The sequence below is a fragment of the Salminus brasiliensis genome, chromosome 3 (genome assembly GCF_030463535.1).
Source record: "Salminus brasiliensis chromosome 3, fSalBra1.hap2, whole genome shotgun sequence".
NCBI lineage: Eukaryota > Metazoa > Chordata > Actinopteri > Characiformes > Bryconidae > Salminus > Salminus brasiliensis.
The window spans coordinates 31998682-32017150 of NC_132880.1; the positions used below are offsets into that span (position 1 = coordinate 31998682).

At 43.1% G+C, this 18469-nt stretch overlaps 1 protein-coding gene and 1 long non-coding RNA gene across 2 annotated transcripts; one reads left to right on the plus strand and one right to left on the minus strand.

The window, feature by feature from the left end:
* Positions 1–1654: 1654 nt before the first annotated feature.
* Positions 1655–5458, minus strand: sox4a (SRY-box transcription factor 4a). Its single transcript, XM_072675899.1, has 2 exons — positions 3313–5458; positions 1655–3205 (listed from the first exon to the last, which is right to left on the minus strand). The coding sequence occupies exon 1, from the start codon at positions 4927–4929 to the stop codon at positions 3805–3807; it is 1125 nt and encodes a 374-aa protein (XP_072532000.1). The 5' UTR covers positions 4930–5458; the 3' UTR covers positions 1655–3205; positions 3313–3804.
* A 155-nt stretch (positions 5459–5613) lies between these two features.
* Positions 5614–18300, plus strand: LOC140552009 (uncharacterized). The gene is made up of 3 exons (XR_011979293.1): positions 5614–5689; positions 6296–6388; positions 18161–18300. It is a non-coding gene; the product is annotated as an uncharacterized lncRNA (long non-coding RNA).
* The last annotated feature ends 169 nt before the right edge of the window (positions 18301–18469 follow it).

Sequence of the window (18469 nt, forward strand, 5' to 3'; positions counted from 1 at the left end):
TACAGAGTGTCCATAGAAGGAAGATCTGAAAGAACCCTTTTATGTGAAGTGTGTATAAAGGTATTTGAAGGTTCTTCACACTCACGTTTCTTTTAAAAATGGTTTTCCTATAATATGTTTTTAAAAATATTTATTTTTTAAAATGCAAGCCTGAAAAAGAACGTAGAGGAACATCTCAGTGGTTGACTGTTCTGTGATTGTGCTCATCGGTTTGACTCCATAATAGGAGGAAACCATCCAAACAGAGGATTCACATCAAAAGAACCTTAATGCAGAACAGTTAACCATCTACAGTACATGACCCGCAGCCCCATGACTCACTTGGCTGGTTCACCTTCCTCTAGTATTCACTTACTGTGAATAACAACAGGAAATTCTGCACCATGTAGACAGGCTGATGAACAGCCACCAGTAAACAGCAGAGGCAGTGTGATCATAAATCAATAGATGAATCTGTTGATGTTGTGTAATCCTACATTAAACAGATCTGCATTCGGACCAATTAACTAATTCAATAGTATTGTTGTCTTTTCAGGTCAGAATCCCAAAACTGCTGCTGTTATTTAAGGGGTTTAAAAACAGAATTAAGCAAAATACCTACCACCTCCCTCTCCTCATCCGCAGGCCCGACGACACTAACACACCCAGAAGGAATTAATTGGTTTAAGCAGCCATTCCCCTTGAACCCCCCCCCTCCCTCCTTCCCATCCGTCTGACACCCCTCCCCCACTGTCTAGACCCTCTCTCTGGCATATATGCCCCTCTATGAACATTAGACTGTAGCATTAGCTGCTTCCGTGCTGCCATGTGCCGTGAGCTGTGATGATCCGGACTGATTACTCACTCAAAAGTGATTAGAAATGCTCTTCTATCGGCTTCAGAGGAAGCCGGCCTGTTCACGTTTCTGCATGCAGTCGTGTGTGTTTAATTGCAGCCTCGAAGGAAATGTTAAATTATTCATCTTCTGGGGGGAGAACAAGGTTCTGAGCATGGAATAAAAACATTTACTCATGACCACTTGACTGCTTTACTTCAGCTTAATCTCTCAAGAGCATTATTATCACTTAACACAACTTAACTTGTAAGCTTCATGTTTTCGAGCCAGTATGGTCTCTTCCCATACATTGGAGGACGTACTGAGCCAGTCTTGGACCATCACCAGCTGCACTTAGCAAGTGGGATTGTTCTGATTGATACAATCTCTCTGGCACAGCTTTACCAATAGATAAGCTGTTTACCAGACACTGAGCTAGAGAGTTGAGAGCTTGGTTGCATAAAGATTTAAAAGGTAAAGGGTTTAAAGAGGTGGAAATGCACATCACACACATCTCTCTTGCAAACATGGTTCCTGATGGGACCAAAACCCTACTAAACACTCATGGAAGGAAGGGGTATAATTGTGGAGATGGCATGATCCAGTGTAGTGGATGATTGTGTGATTACTTGCCTGAGAGTGGGCAGATGCTATGGACATGACATGTGGTGAACCATCAGCAGTGTTTTGAAAGATGCAGTCGTCACTTATGATCCACTTACATTCACACCACTCATACCATAACCACTTGGGCTAATAAACCAATGGCATTAATGGCATCAATAGATAGGAATATCTGCCAGCGTTGTATTAAAGAAAGCAGTTCTTGCACAAAAAAGCTCAGTTCCAGCTGATTTTATTTCCTTTTGGAAAAAAGACAAAAGTTTTTGTACAGAGGTCTGACAGGCAGTGACTGGACACAATTGGCTGGCTTTGAATTCTCTACTCAAATGAGATATGGTATGTCAAGACAAAAAAAATAGATATTGTACACAGCATATTGCACAAAATGAAACAATAAAAATGTATATATTTATCCCCCCCAACCAAAAAAAAAAACCCCTCATGAACAACAATCTTAAACGTAGGGATGTTTATATATATAATATATATATATAAAATGTGTTCAAGTGCCCGTCGTAATAAATCAGTCAGACAAACACGCAGTCTTTACCTAATATACAATCAATGTACATAGAAATCTTCACATCGATCCTTCGCCTTAAAACACAACAGCTCTACATAAACCTGAATTTGAAAAAATACGAACGAAAAAGAAAAATGCTATTCGCCATGCCGTAACATACTAAAAACGATTCAGCTACATTTAGCCAACAAGTAGAAAAAGATTAAATAATCCTTGCACATTTAGGAGTGAAGCATTACTTCATTGTTCGTGAACTCGTGTAGGCATTTTGAATGTAGAATTTCATTTCCATCCAGTGGTTCAAACCGAGCGTTTCACTATTTATATATAATAAAAAATAATAATTAAAAAAAAAAAAAAAAAAAAGCACAAAAGGGACAGTATTTGTTCTCCCCAGTAAGTCACTGCTACATACAGCCTCGTTCAATGCTCCTTTTTGCAACGTGAGGAAAGGTAAGGTAAGGTAAGTAACGCTTGGCTGCTGAAAAAGAGACACTGTGTCTTTAAGATGCCTGTGGACTGACACTGTAAACATGGCCAGGGGGACAGATTCTGAGCCGACCCCAATTTCCCCCACCACCACCACCCTTACTACTACTACTATCCTCATCTGCCCCTCCTCCTCCCCCCTCCTCCAAAAAAACAGCGATGTTCTTGATAAATTTGTACAAAAATACACGTAGAAAATAAACCAAACGTTTCGATCCTCCTTTCTCCGTGTGAGAGGTCATGAGTTAAATAACACGATGCAGTTCTAGCCCTTCTGCAGCAGAGACGGACGTGTGTGTGTGTGTATATATATATATATGTGTGTGTGTGTGCACAACGAGACAAGATGGGAACAGGTTGACAGAAGGAGAAAATAATAGTAACGACAATAATCATAAAAAATACAAACCAAAACGTTTGTCCGTTATAAATACACCGATATAAAAAACGTCCTTTTTATTCTTTCTGAGCACAAAGAAGTTAGAAAGGTGGGACCAAAGTTGGATGAAAAAAAGCAGGAAAAGGCAAAGAGGGAGAGAAGTTTGGTCCTGATGTTTTTTCTTTTCCTCTGTAGTGTAGAAAGTTGAACCGTCTGAGTTGCGTTTTGTGAATCCTGATGTCTGACAGGAAAAGCTGGTGATTGTTTATCTTCTCTGTTCAGTCAATGGCGCTGCTCTTCACTTTAAAAGTCTCACGTCTTTCAGTTTGTCATCATTAAACCATAACCAGCATGCTTTCGAGTCCTTAAAGCCTGGCTTAAAAAAAAAAAAAAAAAAAAAAAAAAAAAAATCACTTCAGCTCCAGTGGAAATCTGGAATTCCTCATATATATTAAAAAACAAACAAAAAAAAGATCCGCTCACCTTTTTTTTCTGTCTTTGCGCCAAAGTCTCTCACTCTAAAATGCGAGTCCTCAATAAAAGTCCCTTTAAAGTTCAATAGTAACGGCCGGACAGCCTCGTCTTCGTCTTCACTGTGCAATGCTTTCTTTCTTTCCCTCAACAGTTAGGCTAAGTCACTTCTGGCATCGTCTTCAGCCACCAAACGAGCTAAGCGAGCTAAGCGTTTTTTTTATATATATATTTCGTTTTCCCATCTGGGCTGTGTGTTTAAGAGCGAGCGAGCGCGCGCACGCATGCACGCGTGCACGCGTTTGAGTGAGTAAGTGGGTGAGTGTGTGTTTATTTGTGAGCCCCCACCGCCATTTCTTGGCGTGATACAAACAGGAGAAAGCATGGTTATCACGGCTTGCCCTCAGCATGGACGCCGTTTGGCTCCATCTCAACCGCGGTCTTCAACTCCGCTTCGTCAGCAGGAGTCGCTCTTACTGGTCGCGCTCAGGACGCGTGAAACAGTCAGTACGTGAACACCAGGTTGGATATGGTGGACTCCAGCCAGTCTCCAGAGATCATCTCGCTCACCTCTGGCGTGCAGTAGTCTGGGAAGTCGAAGTGCGAGCCGGAGCCAGACTCGAAGCCCAAGTCTAAGTCTCTGTCCAGGGACACGGCACCGAATCCGCCCAGGCCACCGAAGCCTGGGCTGGGGTTGAGGTCGAACAGGTCGTCCTCGAACTCTTCGTCCGAGGAGGAGGATGAGGAGGAAGAAGAAGAGGAGGAGGATGAGGAGGAAGAAGAGGAGGACGACTGGGAGGATGAGTGCGAGGCTGAGGGGGCTGGAGAAGAGGCGCGAGCGTGCTTGAAGTTGCGCGGGGCCAGCATGGCAGCGCCAGATGTTTCCACCTCCTCCTTGCTGTCGTCGTAGAGACTCAGCGGGTCGCACGACTCGGCCGAGCTGCTCAAAGTGGGGCTGGACGGGACGGCTACGGACAGCGGCTGGCTCTCGGACGCGCCTCCCGCCAGAGAAGCGCGCTTGGCCGGCTTGGCGGACGAGGTCGGCCGCGGCTTGTAGAGCGAGTGGTGGTCCAAGCCGGGCTGCTCGTGCGCGCTGGATTTCCGGTGCGTCCTGGGAGGTCTGGCCCCGTGGCTCTTCTTGGAGGAGGGCTTGGCACCAGGGTTGCCGCCCACTTTGTCCCCGGCCTTGCTGGACGAGGAGGAAGAGGACGAAGAGGGCTTGACTTTCTTCCGCGGTCGGTACTTGTAGTCCGGGTAGTCGGCCATGTGCTTGAGCCGCAGCCTCTCGGCCTCTCTGATGAAGGGGATCTTGTCGCAGTCCCGCAGGAGCTTCCAGCGTTTGCCGAGGCGCTTGGAGATCTCGGCGTTGTGCATGTCTGGAGACTGCTCCATGATCTTTCTGCGCTCAATCTGCGACCACACCATGAACGCGTTCATGGGCCGCTTGATGTGTCCGCTGGGGGTCTTGCACCAAGCCACGTCCAGCTTGTCCCCGGCCAGGGTTGGAGAGCCCGGGGACGGGGAGGCGGAGGAGGCGGTTGTGACCGAGTCTGGGTCCATCTCACCCGGATCAATGGAGTCGCTGAGCGGAAAGTCCGCGCTGGTCGCTGTGATGGTCTGTGCCACCATGGCTCGTCGCTAAAAAAAAAACTTTAAAACACACACACACACACACTCACACACACTCCCCTTTCTAGCAGGTTGGAGTGTGAAGTACTTGTTCAACACAGTTGGTGGGACTGAGTTTCTCTGCCACCAAGCAGGCGCGTGGAAAAGTTAGCCTGCTGCTGTGAGAGTGTACGCGCTCTCTGCTTATCTAGGTTGGTTTATCTCCCTGCTGGCGAAGCGTCTCCTGCACGCATGTCCCCTGCGTGGATGTTAGTGTGCGGGGGAGGGAACTGTCAAGTTTTTCCCCCTCTCTTTTTCCAAAGTAAAAGCCAAGCAGCCAGTGAGAATAACAGCAGTTATCTAAAAAGGGACAGTAGAACAACAGCAGGTTGTAGCTCAACTGCCAGTGCGGCTGAAAACGAGCCCAGTGCCTCTGTGGATCCAGCGAGAAACGCGCAACTTTGCGTCTTCAGCACGGTGCTTGGTCCGAGCGCCACGCGGTTTGAGTGTCTGGCGGCTGCGCTCTCTCATAGTCCCTTTCACTGCTGCCCAACTGTCTGCGGTCAGCATCGCCTCGCTCCGCCGCTTTATGCTTTCCCTCAGCCATAAAGGCGAGAGAAAACAGCCAACCGGCGCCTGTCTCCAGCCTGTCCGGGAGCTAACCACGCCCCCGCCGCGCTCCCATTGGCCCAATATCGTCTCCAATAATAATCGGCGCGAGCAATGAGGAGCTTCGCGTCTGACCTCATTCCACTCTGCGCCGAGAAACTTAGTTTTAAAGGTACATGATTTTTATTATTTATATATTTATTTATTTTATTTTTTCCCTTTCTTCCTAGACCATGATTTGATACATGATCTGGCGGCGCTACTGTCGAATTATGAGTGCGATTAGTTAAGCACTTACTTGTTTTATCCGATGCTATTTATTTATTTTTTGATCAATTTATTTATTTACATTTCGCATATAATCTCACTTGGCTGGATAACGTAAGCTAAAAGTGGGATTCCAGTAGGTATAGCCGTGGCCTCCTCTCTTTGACTATTGGCTAAAGTTATCTGGTGAACTGAGAAATCCTGTAAAAGTCCTTTTTGTTTTTCTTATTAAAATAAATAAGCAATAAATAAATAATTCTTACAGACTTCAATTGTCAGCAAATAAAATAGGAAACCGTATGAATGAACTACTACTTGATTAAACAAGCTTCATCAAGGGATTAAATCATGTTAATGCTCTTAATAGGATATGAATGGCATGCTGCTATTAATGATGCCTTTACCTTCTTGCCTTAGTGAGTGTTAAGGCTGGTGTAATATGTAGAGGCTGAGTGTCACACATGGCACGCGTTTGGCTCTCTGAGGCAGCATGCTTGTGTTTTTGTTTCAGCTCCTGCATGAGAGAGAGAGAGAGAGAGAGAGAGAGAGAGACAGACTCTGCCCACCAGACTGGCGACTGTGGAGGGTGGAGTCGAGGACGGAGGTTGGTGTCGTTCAGTAGGGTTTTTTCCCCCGCTCGCGCTCTCAGCACACTTCAGAGCTTCTCCTGCTCTAACACACACACATTTACACTCATGAACGGCTCACTGACGAGCTGGTGGGTTGAGACAGGTGTGTTACAGCACGAGAGACGTTTTGAGATGTCCTGGGTTAAGGGATCACTGCTTGAGTACCATCAACCATATACATTCCATTTATAAATCATGTTCATATTTAGATTGGGTAGCTAAATTATTGGTGCTGTATATTAGGTTATTATGTATCCACCCCTTTTTAGGGCCTAAGCGAGTGGATCGCACTGGATCGCACAGAAACGAGCAGCAGTCAGCTCTGTAGGACCTGTTAGGTCTGAGTTAGGCTTCAGCGCTCACTGTTCTCCTCGCTGGCTTGTTGGCTCCCATTCAACCACGTGAAATGATGATGATTCCTCCACTAGATGGCACAGTAGAGCCAATATAGATTGGAGGAAATTCATTATTTCATTTTTACACAAAGAAAGTGACTGGTGAAGAAAAACTGTTTAATCTAGGAGAAGCATACATCTGAATATGCATTACGTAATCCGTTTAGCCAGCCTCAGATAGCAAAGATAATACTAATGCTTACACACTGTGAGGATCATCTTTTCTTTTCTTTTCTGTTTTCTGACCGCTGTTCCCCTCCTGAATCAGCCAAGGTAAAGTGTCTCTAAACCAAGCCAAAGCACTGACACAATGAAAACACATCTAAAACGGGTTATAGAAGGTTCATCATTTGAAGGCCCTCCAACTGGGAGTCTGTTGCGATTCACATGCAGCAGTGACCGTGCGGGGACTTGCGTTGTGTTGAAAGGGAACGTGAATATTCATGAGAGTTATCTTCAGTGACTTTCCAGGCTCTGTGAAGCGGCTATTTTGTCTTGCGTATCGAGCGCCTGGGCAGCTGGTTGCCCTACAGCACTGTCAACAAACATTTACAACCTCAGCATTTGTACTTCACTGAGAACGGTCAGGTGGGATCGGCACTAATGGAATGGATAAATATATTTAACTTATATAGTAACTTTGGAAAAAACAAACAAACAAACAAACAAACAAAAACCTTAAAAACACAGGTACTGACCTCTCTGTGAACTCCAGACACTGTATGGATTTGTGTATGTGTGAGGGTGGAAATACGTCTCACACCATGTAACTACAGTGTGTTAATGTACCTTTAGACATGCACATTTACTCATTTAGCAAGACCAATTATTAGCCCTAATAGCCTATATGACTTAATAATCTCCTTTCAGTTCAACATACTGTATAATGTAGGCCTACTTGAACAGCCCCCCCACCCTCCCCGCCACAATATCCTAACTATGGTGGATACCTGTGTGTCCCCACTGTCCTTTTTTTTTTAAAACAAAATATTTTTGTGATGATTACCACATATTTAGCCAGGTGTGTCCAAACGTTTGACTTACTCTGTGTATATACTGTACTGACGTACAGTCTTATGCAAATCTTTGGGGTTAAGTGTAACTAAGTGAACAAATATGACATTTTCTGCACATAGTCGACACAAGTTCAGGCCCGAACATTTATGCACGTCATTTTTTTATTGTGTTATGTCAAGCAAAAAAACAGCACTTATGGTTATGGATAGACGTGAACTTATTCTCACTTATAAAATCAAGTGTGCCCATGTACACATTGACCAGGGAGCCTAAATGTTTAAACTAGCCTGTACACACAGAGGCAGGTGTGGATGAAACCTAGTACAAATACACATGCATGCTTATGGTCACTGTCAACCAGAATACGTCCTGTCAAAATATTCCACCATCATTGAGCTTAATCATTCACTTTGTATTACCACCACATTATCCAAACCACGCTTCTCACACCGGGCTACTGTTGCCGTGGCAACCCTCACTATTTGGTCTCTAAACACACGATAAGCAAGTAGGCCTGAGCTCAATTTTGTTTGACTGCACAATTGATGGGGGCACAGGAATGCCCTCAACCTTCCAGCCGGTTGGTGGTGGGAGTGCGGGGGTGCACCGCCGGGCTGTTTACCTGAACTTGTGTCTTCTCTTGAATGAAGGAACATGTTTATAGTGCCAGTGTTTTGTTTTTTTTTGAAGACTGTGGTGTGAGCCTTCACCACGGTGAAGCGGTGATATGCAAAGGACGTATTTGCATAGGACAGTTAGATGTTGGGTTGATAATTTACACACTCTGCCAATGGTTCAGTAAGCATACGGTTGACAGGTAGATAAATTAGGGCCTGGATTGAGGCAGACAGTGTGTGTTCTGTGTGTGCTGAGAGTGTGTGTGTGTGTGTGTACTGTGAGTTGGAATGCTAGAGTGAGCTGTAATGACACGGTGTGGTGGATCGTGCTTTAGAGTTATTCATTTTAACCTTCCCGACCCGTCTCCTCAGTGCCTGACTAATTTTACCAACCTCATTCCTGATGTCGTTACACAATGGACCTTTTTGTGGGGGTGTGTGTGTGTGCGTGAGTGCGTGCATGTGTGTACGTCTCTTAGAGAGATATAGCTTGTTTCCACTGAGTCTGTTAAACTGAACTGGAGAAGCTCCAGTAACTCTGAGGTCTAAACCGGCTTTAGCAGGAATTTCACTTTGCATATTACGTGGATCTAAGTTATTCAGGACAGTTATTCAAGTTAATGTGTTTTCCTTCCCCCCCCAGTAGCTGCAGGGCACAGAAGTCTTGATACACCCTTTGAATACAATTTGCCTTGTTTATTTTTCACTTTCCAAAAAAAAAGGTTCCAATTTTAGCACTTGTTTATCCATATCAATCAGATAGGAGTTCTAACAGAAGTTCTAACAAGCAGCAAGAATGACCAGGTTTACTTGCTGAGACTCGAAATGATCCCGGTAGTGAACTGAAAACGGCAAGTAACAGTACTTGGAAAGTGTATCTTTCCTATGTAGGTTAGTATTTTGTGACTGATCTAGGTTTATATCCCCTTGTTATGAACAACAGCTTGAAGTCTTTAAGGCATGGCCTGCATCAGTTTACACAACTGATGGTCAGCCAGGCTTTTCTTTTGGATGAAAGCAGGACAGAACACACTTTCTACTACTTCAGTCTCTTACCATTACATCCATCACTTTCAATCTTGATTTTGGTTAAACTTTCATTAAAGGCATGTAGCAGATGCTCTTTTTCAGAGCAACAAAAGTGCTTCGCTGTTTACTCAGACAATATCCTTGGCTAATTTGTATAGACTAGGGTCTAGGAGATACCTCAAGCGAGATGCTGCCAAATACAAAAGTCAGTATGGAGACCTAGATACACGATACTCGACATACTGTTCCTTGCCTGAATGTCAAACAAATCAAGTAAGACCTTACCAAGAGTACAATTGTAAGCTTTAATAAGTGCAAGATAAGTGTTCAGTCTACATTCAAAGATAGCAAGCGACTCGATGTTCAGACTAGGGAAGCACCGTTCTGACACTAGGATCAGATATCGGTCTGATACTAGCAAAATAAGCTGGATCGGGTATTGGATAAACCAAAGGACCGATCCATTCACGGAAACCGATTCTCGCACCGCCGGTATTCTGAGCTTCATAACCCAGGATCAGAGTAAGCTACAGCCATCATACACATATAATAGCAAACAGCAAGATCCCCCCTGTCTAACCAGTATGCACTCAACATGTCATTAACTATCATCAAGTAATCCAGCTCGTCCTCCATATAGGAAGAACCAAGAAGGGAAGAGCTACTATCTCCTCTTTAGTCTCACAGACTTTGAATTTCAAAATAAAAGTCCTGAGCCCAGACTACACTGTGCTGAGGTCCAGCACAGTTATTCACTTTAGTGACCAATAAACAGAAATTGGGTTCATTTATATCTGTGTTAATTTGTTAGAGTTTGTTGTAGGTTAGTAAAGTAATGATTACGTCAATTCTGATTCTTTAAGTCTCTCCAAGATGGTCAAGGATATGGTTTATTAATTTAACAATGGTAGCAGATCGGAATCGGGTATCAGCAGATACGCAAAGTTCATGTATCGGAACAGAAAAGGTGGATCAGTGCATCCCTAGTTTAGACACCCAGGGGAAGTGCGTTCCACCACTTCAGTGCCAGGACAGAATGAAGCCCGGGTGCATCCGAAAGGATGGTGGGTCAAGCCAAGCTGTACTTGAAGTTTGAAAGGCTTTTGGTATACACTGTGTTTTTGACCACAGCTGGTCTATTCTTGGCTTTGTAGGCCTGTGTCAGGGTTTTGAATTTGATGCAGGTAGCTACAGGAAGCCAGTGAAGAGAATGCAGTAGGGAATTTTTTGCAGACATTCTTATATTTTGTTTTCAAGAGATGTTTTTTTTCGCATTAGTAGTATTCCATCAAATGGGTAGTTAGGTATGTTTTCTAGCTGAATTAAGAAGTCAGGCCTTTTCGGATATGGCAAATCACAATTTATATGCTCAATTTCTTCTGAAATCAAGGGGATTAGTGGTAAGCCTGTCCTTGCTTTGCTGTAGCAACAGCAGCCTTTTCTCATTTGGGAAGTCTTTATATTAGATGTTGGAACTTTCAGCCATAAGGGCATTAGTGAGGTCTGGTACTAATGTTGGATGTCTTAGCTCCACAGCCTTCTTGCCATTGGACATGGTGAACATCACTTAGAACATGGTGCTCAAGTGTGGCTGCTTCAAAGAATCTAATTGTACTTTCAAAATGCTTTTCTGTAGAGAAATTAAAAACTGGTAAAAATCCCAACTATAGCACAGGTAGGCCTGTATGATGAATGTGTTATTGGTTTTATACCACTCTGGAGAAAGGATTCCACATTTGATCTGAAGGTGGACATTCAGAAGGTCACTCAAATCTCCCTCTCCTACTGTGCACAAGTACCTCTCAGTGGACCCACAGATTAACTTGCTGGAGGGGGACGGGACGGTCACAGCCATTTGTCCAGCTCAGCAGTTTGTTTTCCCGGTGAGCAGAGGACAGATGTAAGGACAGAAGTTCAGGAGCGAATGGCTGATCACTTATCTCTCCCCAAGGTGCACCTCCCCACTCTGCGATAAATCAGCAGCAAAACCCACCGACAGTCCTGTTTCCCCACTTTTTCATCTCTTTCTTACTTTCGCCAGTCTGAAAAACCTGTAAGCCGACAGGATGTATTGAGATGCTTGGTAAATGGGATCATTTCACTCAAACTATTTTTACTCCAAGTCGAGTCCCTTAGGATACACATTTTCTTAATTATATGGAAGATTATTTGTTTAGCTAGCTTAGATTTGCTTGTTCAACCCTAAGGCCAGGTGGTCAACCATTATATAAATACGACGCATTCCTAAGAGAAGGTAGCGTATGGGGAACGACTACATGCTGAAGGTAAGTGAAGGGGTATAGGAGACGTGCCCAGTATGCAAAAAGATAATGCCAGGAGTCAATAGGAAAGTTTCAGGAACTGCATGTGGGAGCGCTATTCAAAGGCCTTGGCGTGCAAGACTGAGAAGCTTTGTAGTGTTGATCTGTGTGCCTGGGTACGCATTTGCAAATCCTTAATCAACCAGCTACACTGTTTAACACTATATCAGGGTGAAATCTGTTGGCCTACACATGGCTTATCTGTTTTGCTTGTTCATGCAAAGTCTTTTAGATTTCCTTGTCTGAGTGACTAAAAATCCCAAATCAGGTGAACAAAATGTAGTTGCTTGTTTACAGTGTAGGTAAACAAAATAAAAAACAATTAAAAGGTTGCTATTTTTTTACTATTTTATTTTTTGATGGCAATAACAATCGTATGCTGTAATCAGAATCAGTATAAAAATAGAATCTCCTTATTCCACCAATTTTGTTATGCATACAAAAATGTAGCATTATAAGCTGCTTAGACAAGCACACAAACTAAACCAAATATTATATATATTTGGAATATTATTATATGATATTATATTATATTAACATAAATAAAAATATATGTTAAATAAGCTAAAATATGTGGAAAGTTAAAATCCATTGTTATTTACAGCATGTTTTTTACAGAATGATATGAACATGTGTTCAGTTATGCAGGGGTGGATTATGGCATAAAGTGTCCTGGCAGTGGAGTAATAAGGGCTATGAAGTTCTATTTAAAGTGTGAGGTGTCCACAGTTAATAAGGGCCACAGCCCTGGGAGAAAAACTGTTAGCATGTCTAGGTGTGTTGACTTTGGTAGTCCTGAGTCTTCTACCAGAGGGGAGTGGTTGGAAGAACTGCTGTCCAGGGTGGGAAGGGTCGGCTATAGTCCTGCCAACGCACTTCATGACCCTGCTGTTATAAATGTCCTGAAGTGTTGGCAGAGTACACCCAATGATCCTCTCTGTTGTCCTGATTATGTGCTGGGGCTTGGCTCGATCTACTGAGGTGGACAGTCCAAACCAGGTGGTTATAGATGATGTGAGAATGGACTTGATGGTCGCTGCGCAGAATTTGGATCATGGAATTTCTCAGCCTCAGGAGAAGCATTCTCCTCTGGCCTCTTTTGGCTATGCAAACCGTGTTCACCTCTCATTTCAGGTCCCTGGATATGGAACGTCAGTAGTTTCGCAGTGGAAAGCACAGAGCTATGAATGTTGAGGGTTGGTAGAGAGAATGCGGCGCCACCACCTCTACAGTCTTTTGTTGCATTCCGCACCAGCTGCTTAAGTTCTTCTCTGTAGAAAGACTCATCGCCATTGGACACCATTCTTCTAGTTCTTCATAGATTGGTCCTTGGAGATGCACTTCTTGTTGTCAAGAGTGATGAGCAGTGGTGAGAGCACACTTTCCTTGTGGCACTCCAGTACTGAAGGGTCTAAGTGTCTGACACTTGCTCTTCTAGCCAGACCTGCTGTCTCCCATTGTCCAGGAAATCCGTGATCGTCCAGCAGGTGAAATCTGGCACCATCAGCTCAGACAGTTTGACCTGCAGGAGCTCTGGAAAAGCCGTGTTAAAAACCGAGCTGAAGCAGTTTGCAACCAGAACTCTAGCACAGGTTATGCTGTAGCGTGAAGTGCAGATCCAAATTTACTGCATCACTGACAGACCAGTTAGCCCCTTATGCAAACTGCAGAGGCTCCAGCAGAGGGTCTGTAATAGCTTTCAGGTGGGCTAGAACTAGGCATTCAAAGACTTTAATGACTACAGAGGTCAGGGCAACCAGCCTGTAGTCATTTAGTTTTGCCGTGTTTGTGTTTTTGGAGACCAGGATGATAGTTGTGGACTTTAGTCATGTGGGAATGGAGCAACATTTCTAAAAAGAATTGGTGCTAGTTGATCACAGAAGTGCTTTAGAGTGGAGGGTGGACCCAGAGCTTTTTCACCTTTTGTCACCTAGGGAGCTTTTTAACATCATGTTTATTGATAGTGAGATGAGCAGGGGGCAGAGGTGAGAGAGCAGGGCTGAGAATTCTTATTTGCACTTTCTAACCTGCAGTAGATCATTCAGGTTGTTGGTGAGCTGCCGATCATTCCAAAGAAGAGGGGGCGGGGGGACCCTCCTTAGCTTGTAGCTGGTGCTCTCTTGGAGGAACTGAAGTTGAGTCATTAGCAGCCATGTGGCTTTTCAGCTTGTCTAAATATTTTCTCTTTGCTGCCTTAAACCCTTTTCCAGCCTGCATTTGACCTCTTCGTTCAGAGTTTCAAAGAGGTCATTCAAAACAAGTAGAAGAATTCTGGTAAAATATGATGAAACTTGTATTTATAATGTATTTTTTTTAAATAACATTTGTCCAATCATTTTGTCTTTTTTTTTTTTTTACATCAGAACTATTCCCAGACTAGCATCTGCCAGTACACAATGTAAAACAAATGTAATGTAACTGTAATTAATTATGTTATTACATAGAAATTCTGTATATACTATATGTCCAAATATTTGTGGACACCCCATCTAATGAATTCATCAGCTACTTTAAATTGCACCCATTGCTGACAGAGAGCTGCAAATGCACACACACACACACACACCATGTGTAGTGCCTGTAGAGAAGTACTGCCAATAGAATAGGACATACAAACATAAACATAAACCTATTGACACAATGCACAAAGGGTATAAAGCCTCCCATCATTGAGCTGTGGAACAGTGTTCTCTGGAATGATGGTGCTTCATACAGTATGTTTGGAATGAGCTGGGGATAAGCAACCAGATTTTCATCCTTGATTTCGCAAGAAACAATGAATGAGCAGGTGTCCCGATACTTTTGTCCACACATTCTATCACAATGACAATAATAACTAGACTTCTAGGAGTTATTACATTTTTCTGACATTATAGACCAGTGTAACCCTCATGTTATGTTTTTGGAGATTGTGATTGGCAACAGGACGGCATATGATTAAAGCACAGTCCCTTTTTTTTAAACTTTGGACAGGTTACTGGCAAAAGTTAACTTCATCCTGAACAGCTGCCGTAATGCGGTGGTTAAACACCATGTATTTAGAAAATTGGCTCAGCATCAAGGTGACACAAGACTTAAGTGTGTGTCCATTTTATGCCACCTAGCGTCAACATGTGACCAGTATAGTGAAGAATTGGTTAATTGAGAATGTGTCAAGACTGGGCTAAAGACAGATTGCTGCTGGAGTTTAATCTTACTCAAGACAAGCCATCACTGTTGGTTCACAGATTGAGTCTGCCACAGAACAAGCTGAAGCAAGTGATCGCCGAAAGATCTCTTCTACCAATCCAGCTAGAGCAAAAGAGACAAAACTGTCCAGTTGGCCAGAATTGGCCATCACAGTGCACACTGTTTAATACATCTTCAGCTGATTCTGATTCTGCTCACCTAGGATGAGACGTTGAGGCTTTTAGTCTGTCACAACATGGTGAATTGTCTTATAATTATATGAAACCCCGTTCACACACACAAATTTAAAATCCTTAGAGGTTGAGAATGCTATTCAGTTGCAATTACATTATTACACATTTGATTACATTGGGGTTATTCAATTTACATGTTATAAATCAATAAAAGTAATCCACAGCTAATGTCAAAGAAATTGGTATGGATTAAAAATATAGAATCTGCAGTTTCCACAGATTCACTTGGCCTGTTTAAATGAGCTACAAGTGAAAAATAATGACTATTAAATTACATTACAATAACTTCTATGTCCTGAACATGCTTCTAGCTTGTTCTAGCAATCACCAGTTAAATGCACCTCACACACACTTACACTACCAAAGCAGCCTAAATCTAGTTAAATTATTATTATTTCAGGTAAAAAGTACCCTTCCAAACAACAGTTAAACTACTGTTAAGCAACAGTCACAGTGGGATTTATACAGTGTTTGGTAGATTTTAGGCTGCACAATCTGTCTTAGGCTACAGTGGAGACTGGAAAACTTTTTGGGTTATAATGAGGTTCAGTGTAATATTGTTGGGCTACAGTGAGGATTAGAATAATTCTGTTGGGCTGTAGTGGAATCTAGCAGAATTTAATTGGCCTGCAGTGGAGTTTAGCAGAAGTTTGTAAAGCTACAGTGGAGCTTAGCAGAATTTCACTGAGCTACAGCAGAGATTAACACAATTTCACTGAGCTACAGTGGAGTTTAGCAGAATTTTGTTGGGCTACAGTGGAGTTTAGCAAATTTTACTGAGCTACAGTGGAGTTTAACACAATTTTGTTGAGCTACAGCGGAGTTTAGCAGAATTTTACCGAGCTACAGTGGAGTTTAACACAATTTCACTGAGCTACAGTGGAGTTTAGCAGAATTTTACAGAGCTACAGTGGAGTTTAGCAGAATTTTGTTGGGCTACAGTGGAGTTTAGCAGAATTTTACCGAGCTACAGTGGAATTTAGCATAATTTTATTGAGCTACAGTGGAATTTAGCAGAATTTTATTGAGCTACAGTGGAATTTAGCAGAATTGCGTTGGGCTATAGTGGAGTTTAGCAGAATTTTATTGAGCTACAGTGGAATTAAGCAGAATTGTGTTAGGCTATAGTGGAGTTTAGCAGAATTTTACCAAGCTACAGTGGAGTTTAACACAATTTCACTGAGCTACAGTGGAGTTTAGCAGAATTTTACAGAGCTACAGTGGAGTTTAGCAGAATTTTACCGAGCTACAGTGGAATTTAGCAGAATTTTATTGAGCTACAGTGGAATATAGCAGAATTGTGTTGGGCTATAGTGGAGTTTAGCGGAATTTTACCAAGCTACAGTGGAGTTTATCAGAATTTACTTGGGCTACAGTGGAGTTTAGCACATTTTACTGAGCTACAGTGGAGTTTAGCAGAATTTTACCGAGCTACAGTGGAGTTTAGCAGAATTTTACAGAGCTACAGTGGAATTTAGCAGAATTATGTTGGGCTATAGTGGAATTTAGCAGAATTGTATTGGGCTATAGTGGAGTTTAGCAGGATTAAATTTGGGTACCGTGCAGGTTTGCTGAATATTACTGAGCTGCAGTGAAGTTTAGCAGAATTGCGCTCAGTAACAGGTAAGTTCGGATGGAAATTTGTTCAGCTAAAGTGACAGTTCACATTATTTTGTTTGGCTACAGTCAGATTTAGACAGAATTATTTTCAAGCGGCAGTCAAACGCAGAATTTGTTAGCCTACAGAAGGGTTTACACTGAAATGTTTTGGACTGGTTTTAGTTATAGACAGAATTTTGTCAGGCTACAGTCAGGTTCAAGTGGAATTATGTTGGGTTGTAGTCGGCTTTGGACAGTTTTTATCAGTCTACTCAGGTTAGGATTCCAAATATGGTGCTGTTGGTTGAGTTGGATGTGGAAATGGCCTCCGGCCATATTTGACGTTTTGTCCTGTACTGAGCAGGTCTTGGCTTTATTAGTATTTGGTATTTGTGGAGCATATTTACCTTTTTTCAGTATGGTTTTATTTGATTGCACTGTATCTGAGCTAATGTGCTTATGACATGGCTGTGTGGCTCCTCAGTCTGCCTGCAAAGAACACTTATTACAGCGAAAGCGAGTGGGAAAGAGTTAACAGCCTGACAAAGAAGAACTATAGAGTCAGCATGGGCAAAAAAATATTGCGAATGAGATGGTGGGGGTGGGTTTTTTTTTCTCAAAGTAATGCAGCATTATGTATAAATTGTACAAGAAGGGCAGCGGAGGTAGCAGAGCTTAATGTGCAGGGACTCTTTTTCTGCACATCTGAATAGATTAAGGTAAAATGGAATGGAATGTAAGGCTTTTTTTATTCATCAGCTTAAATAGCTCACCTCCATTCCTTTCTTTCCTTGAGCGGAATTCTCTCGCCGCCTGCGTAAGTGCACCATTTGACTAGATTCATTTTTTTTGTGCCATAATAGACAGTTTAATGTCATGCACTGCAGCTTTTTGCAGGTATTCTGGCTACACAAAGAGGAAGAATTGGACACCTGTTCTATATGGCTGCAAGTGGGTAAGTGAGTTAGTGAATGAGAGAAAGGCTTTAATGCCCTTGATACAGTTGTGTAGCGACAGATACACACATACAGTGTGTGAGATTGGAAGGTTTTTGTGTCTTATATTGCAAGATTTCTAGAGATAACTTGTCCAGCAGTTTAGCAGTCCACTTTACAGATCTGATGGAAGGACACAAACAGGGAATCAAGCAGGAGAGATGGGCATGAAAGCGAGAGGAACTTTGCAGAATGAGAGAGTAGGAGCGAGTAGAAGCAGAGGGCAAATGAAAATGAGGCAGAGGCTGGAACTAGAGAGAGAGAGAGAGAGAGAGAGAGAGAGAGAAACAGTGCAGGGGGGAAAAACAAAGAGACGTGTGGGTTATCAGCCCGTCTTCTGTTTGTTCATCAGGACCGCCGTTGTCATCGCTGGCAAAAATGGGAACGGGAGCGCTCCAGAAAGGACAAGAGGGCGTAGTCAGGTGGCGCCACGCCCCGAAAACTTCCCAGCATCCCTGTGCCTGTGTTCGGGGTGGACGGCGGAGGATGACACGGCAGGTCAGCTGATTGCTGTGTCACGGAGCTGCTGCTGGCTTTTGCAAGTGCCAGTGCTCTGGCTAGACGCTCTGGAGTTTTTCCTTTTTTTTTTCCCTTTCCCCTTCCCTTTCCTCCCAGACGCAGTGCGGCACAGCCAGACGGTTGCAGACGGAGGCAGAGGAGC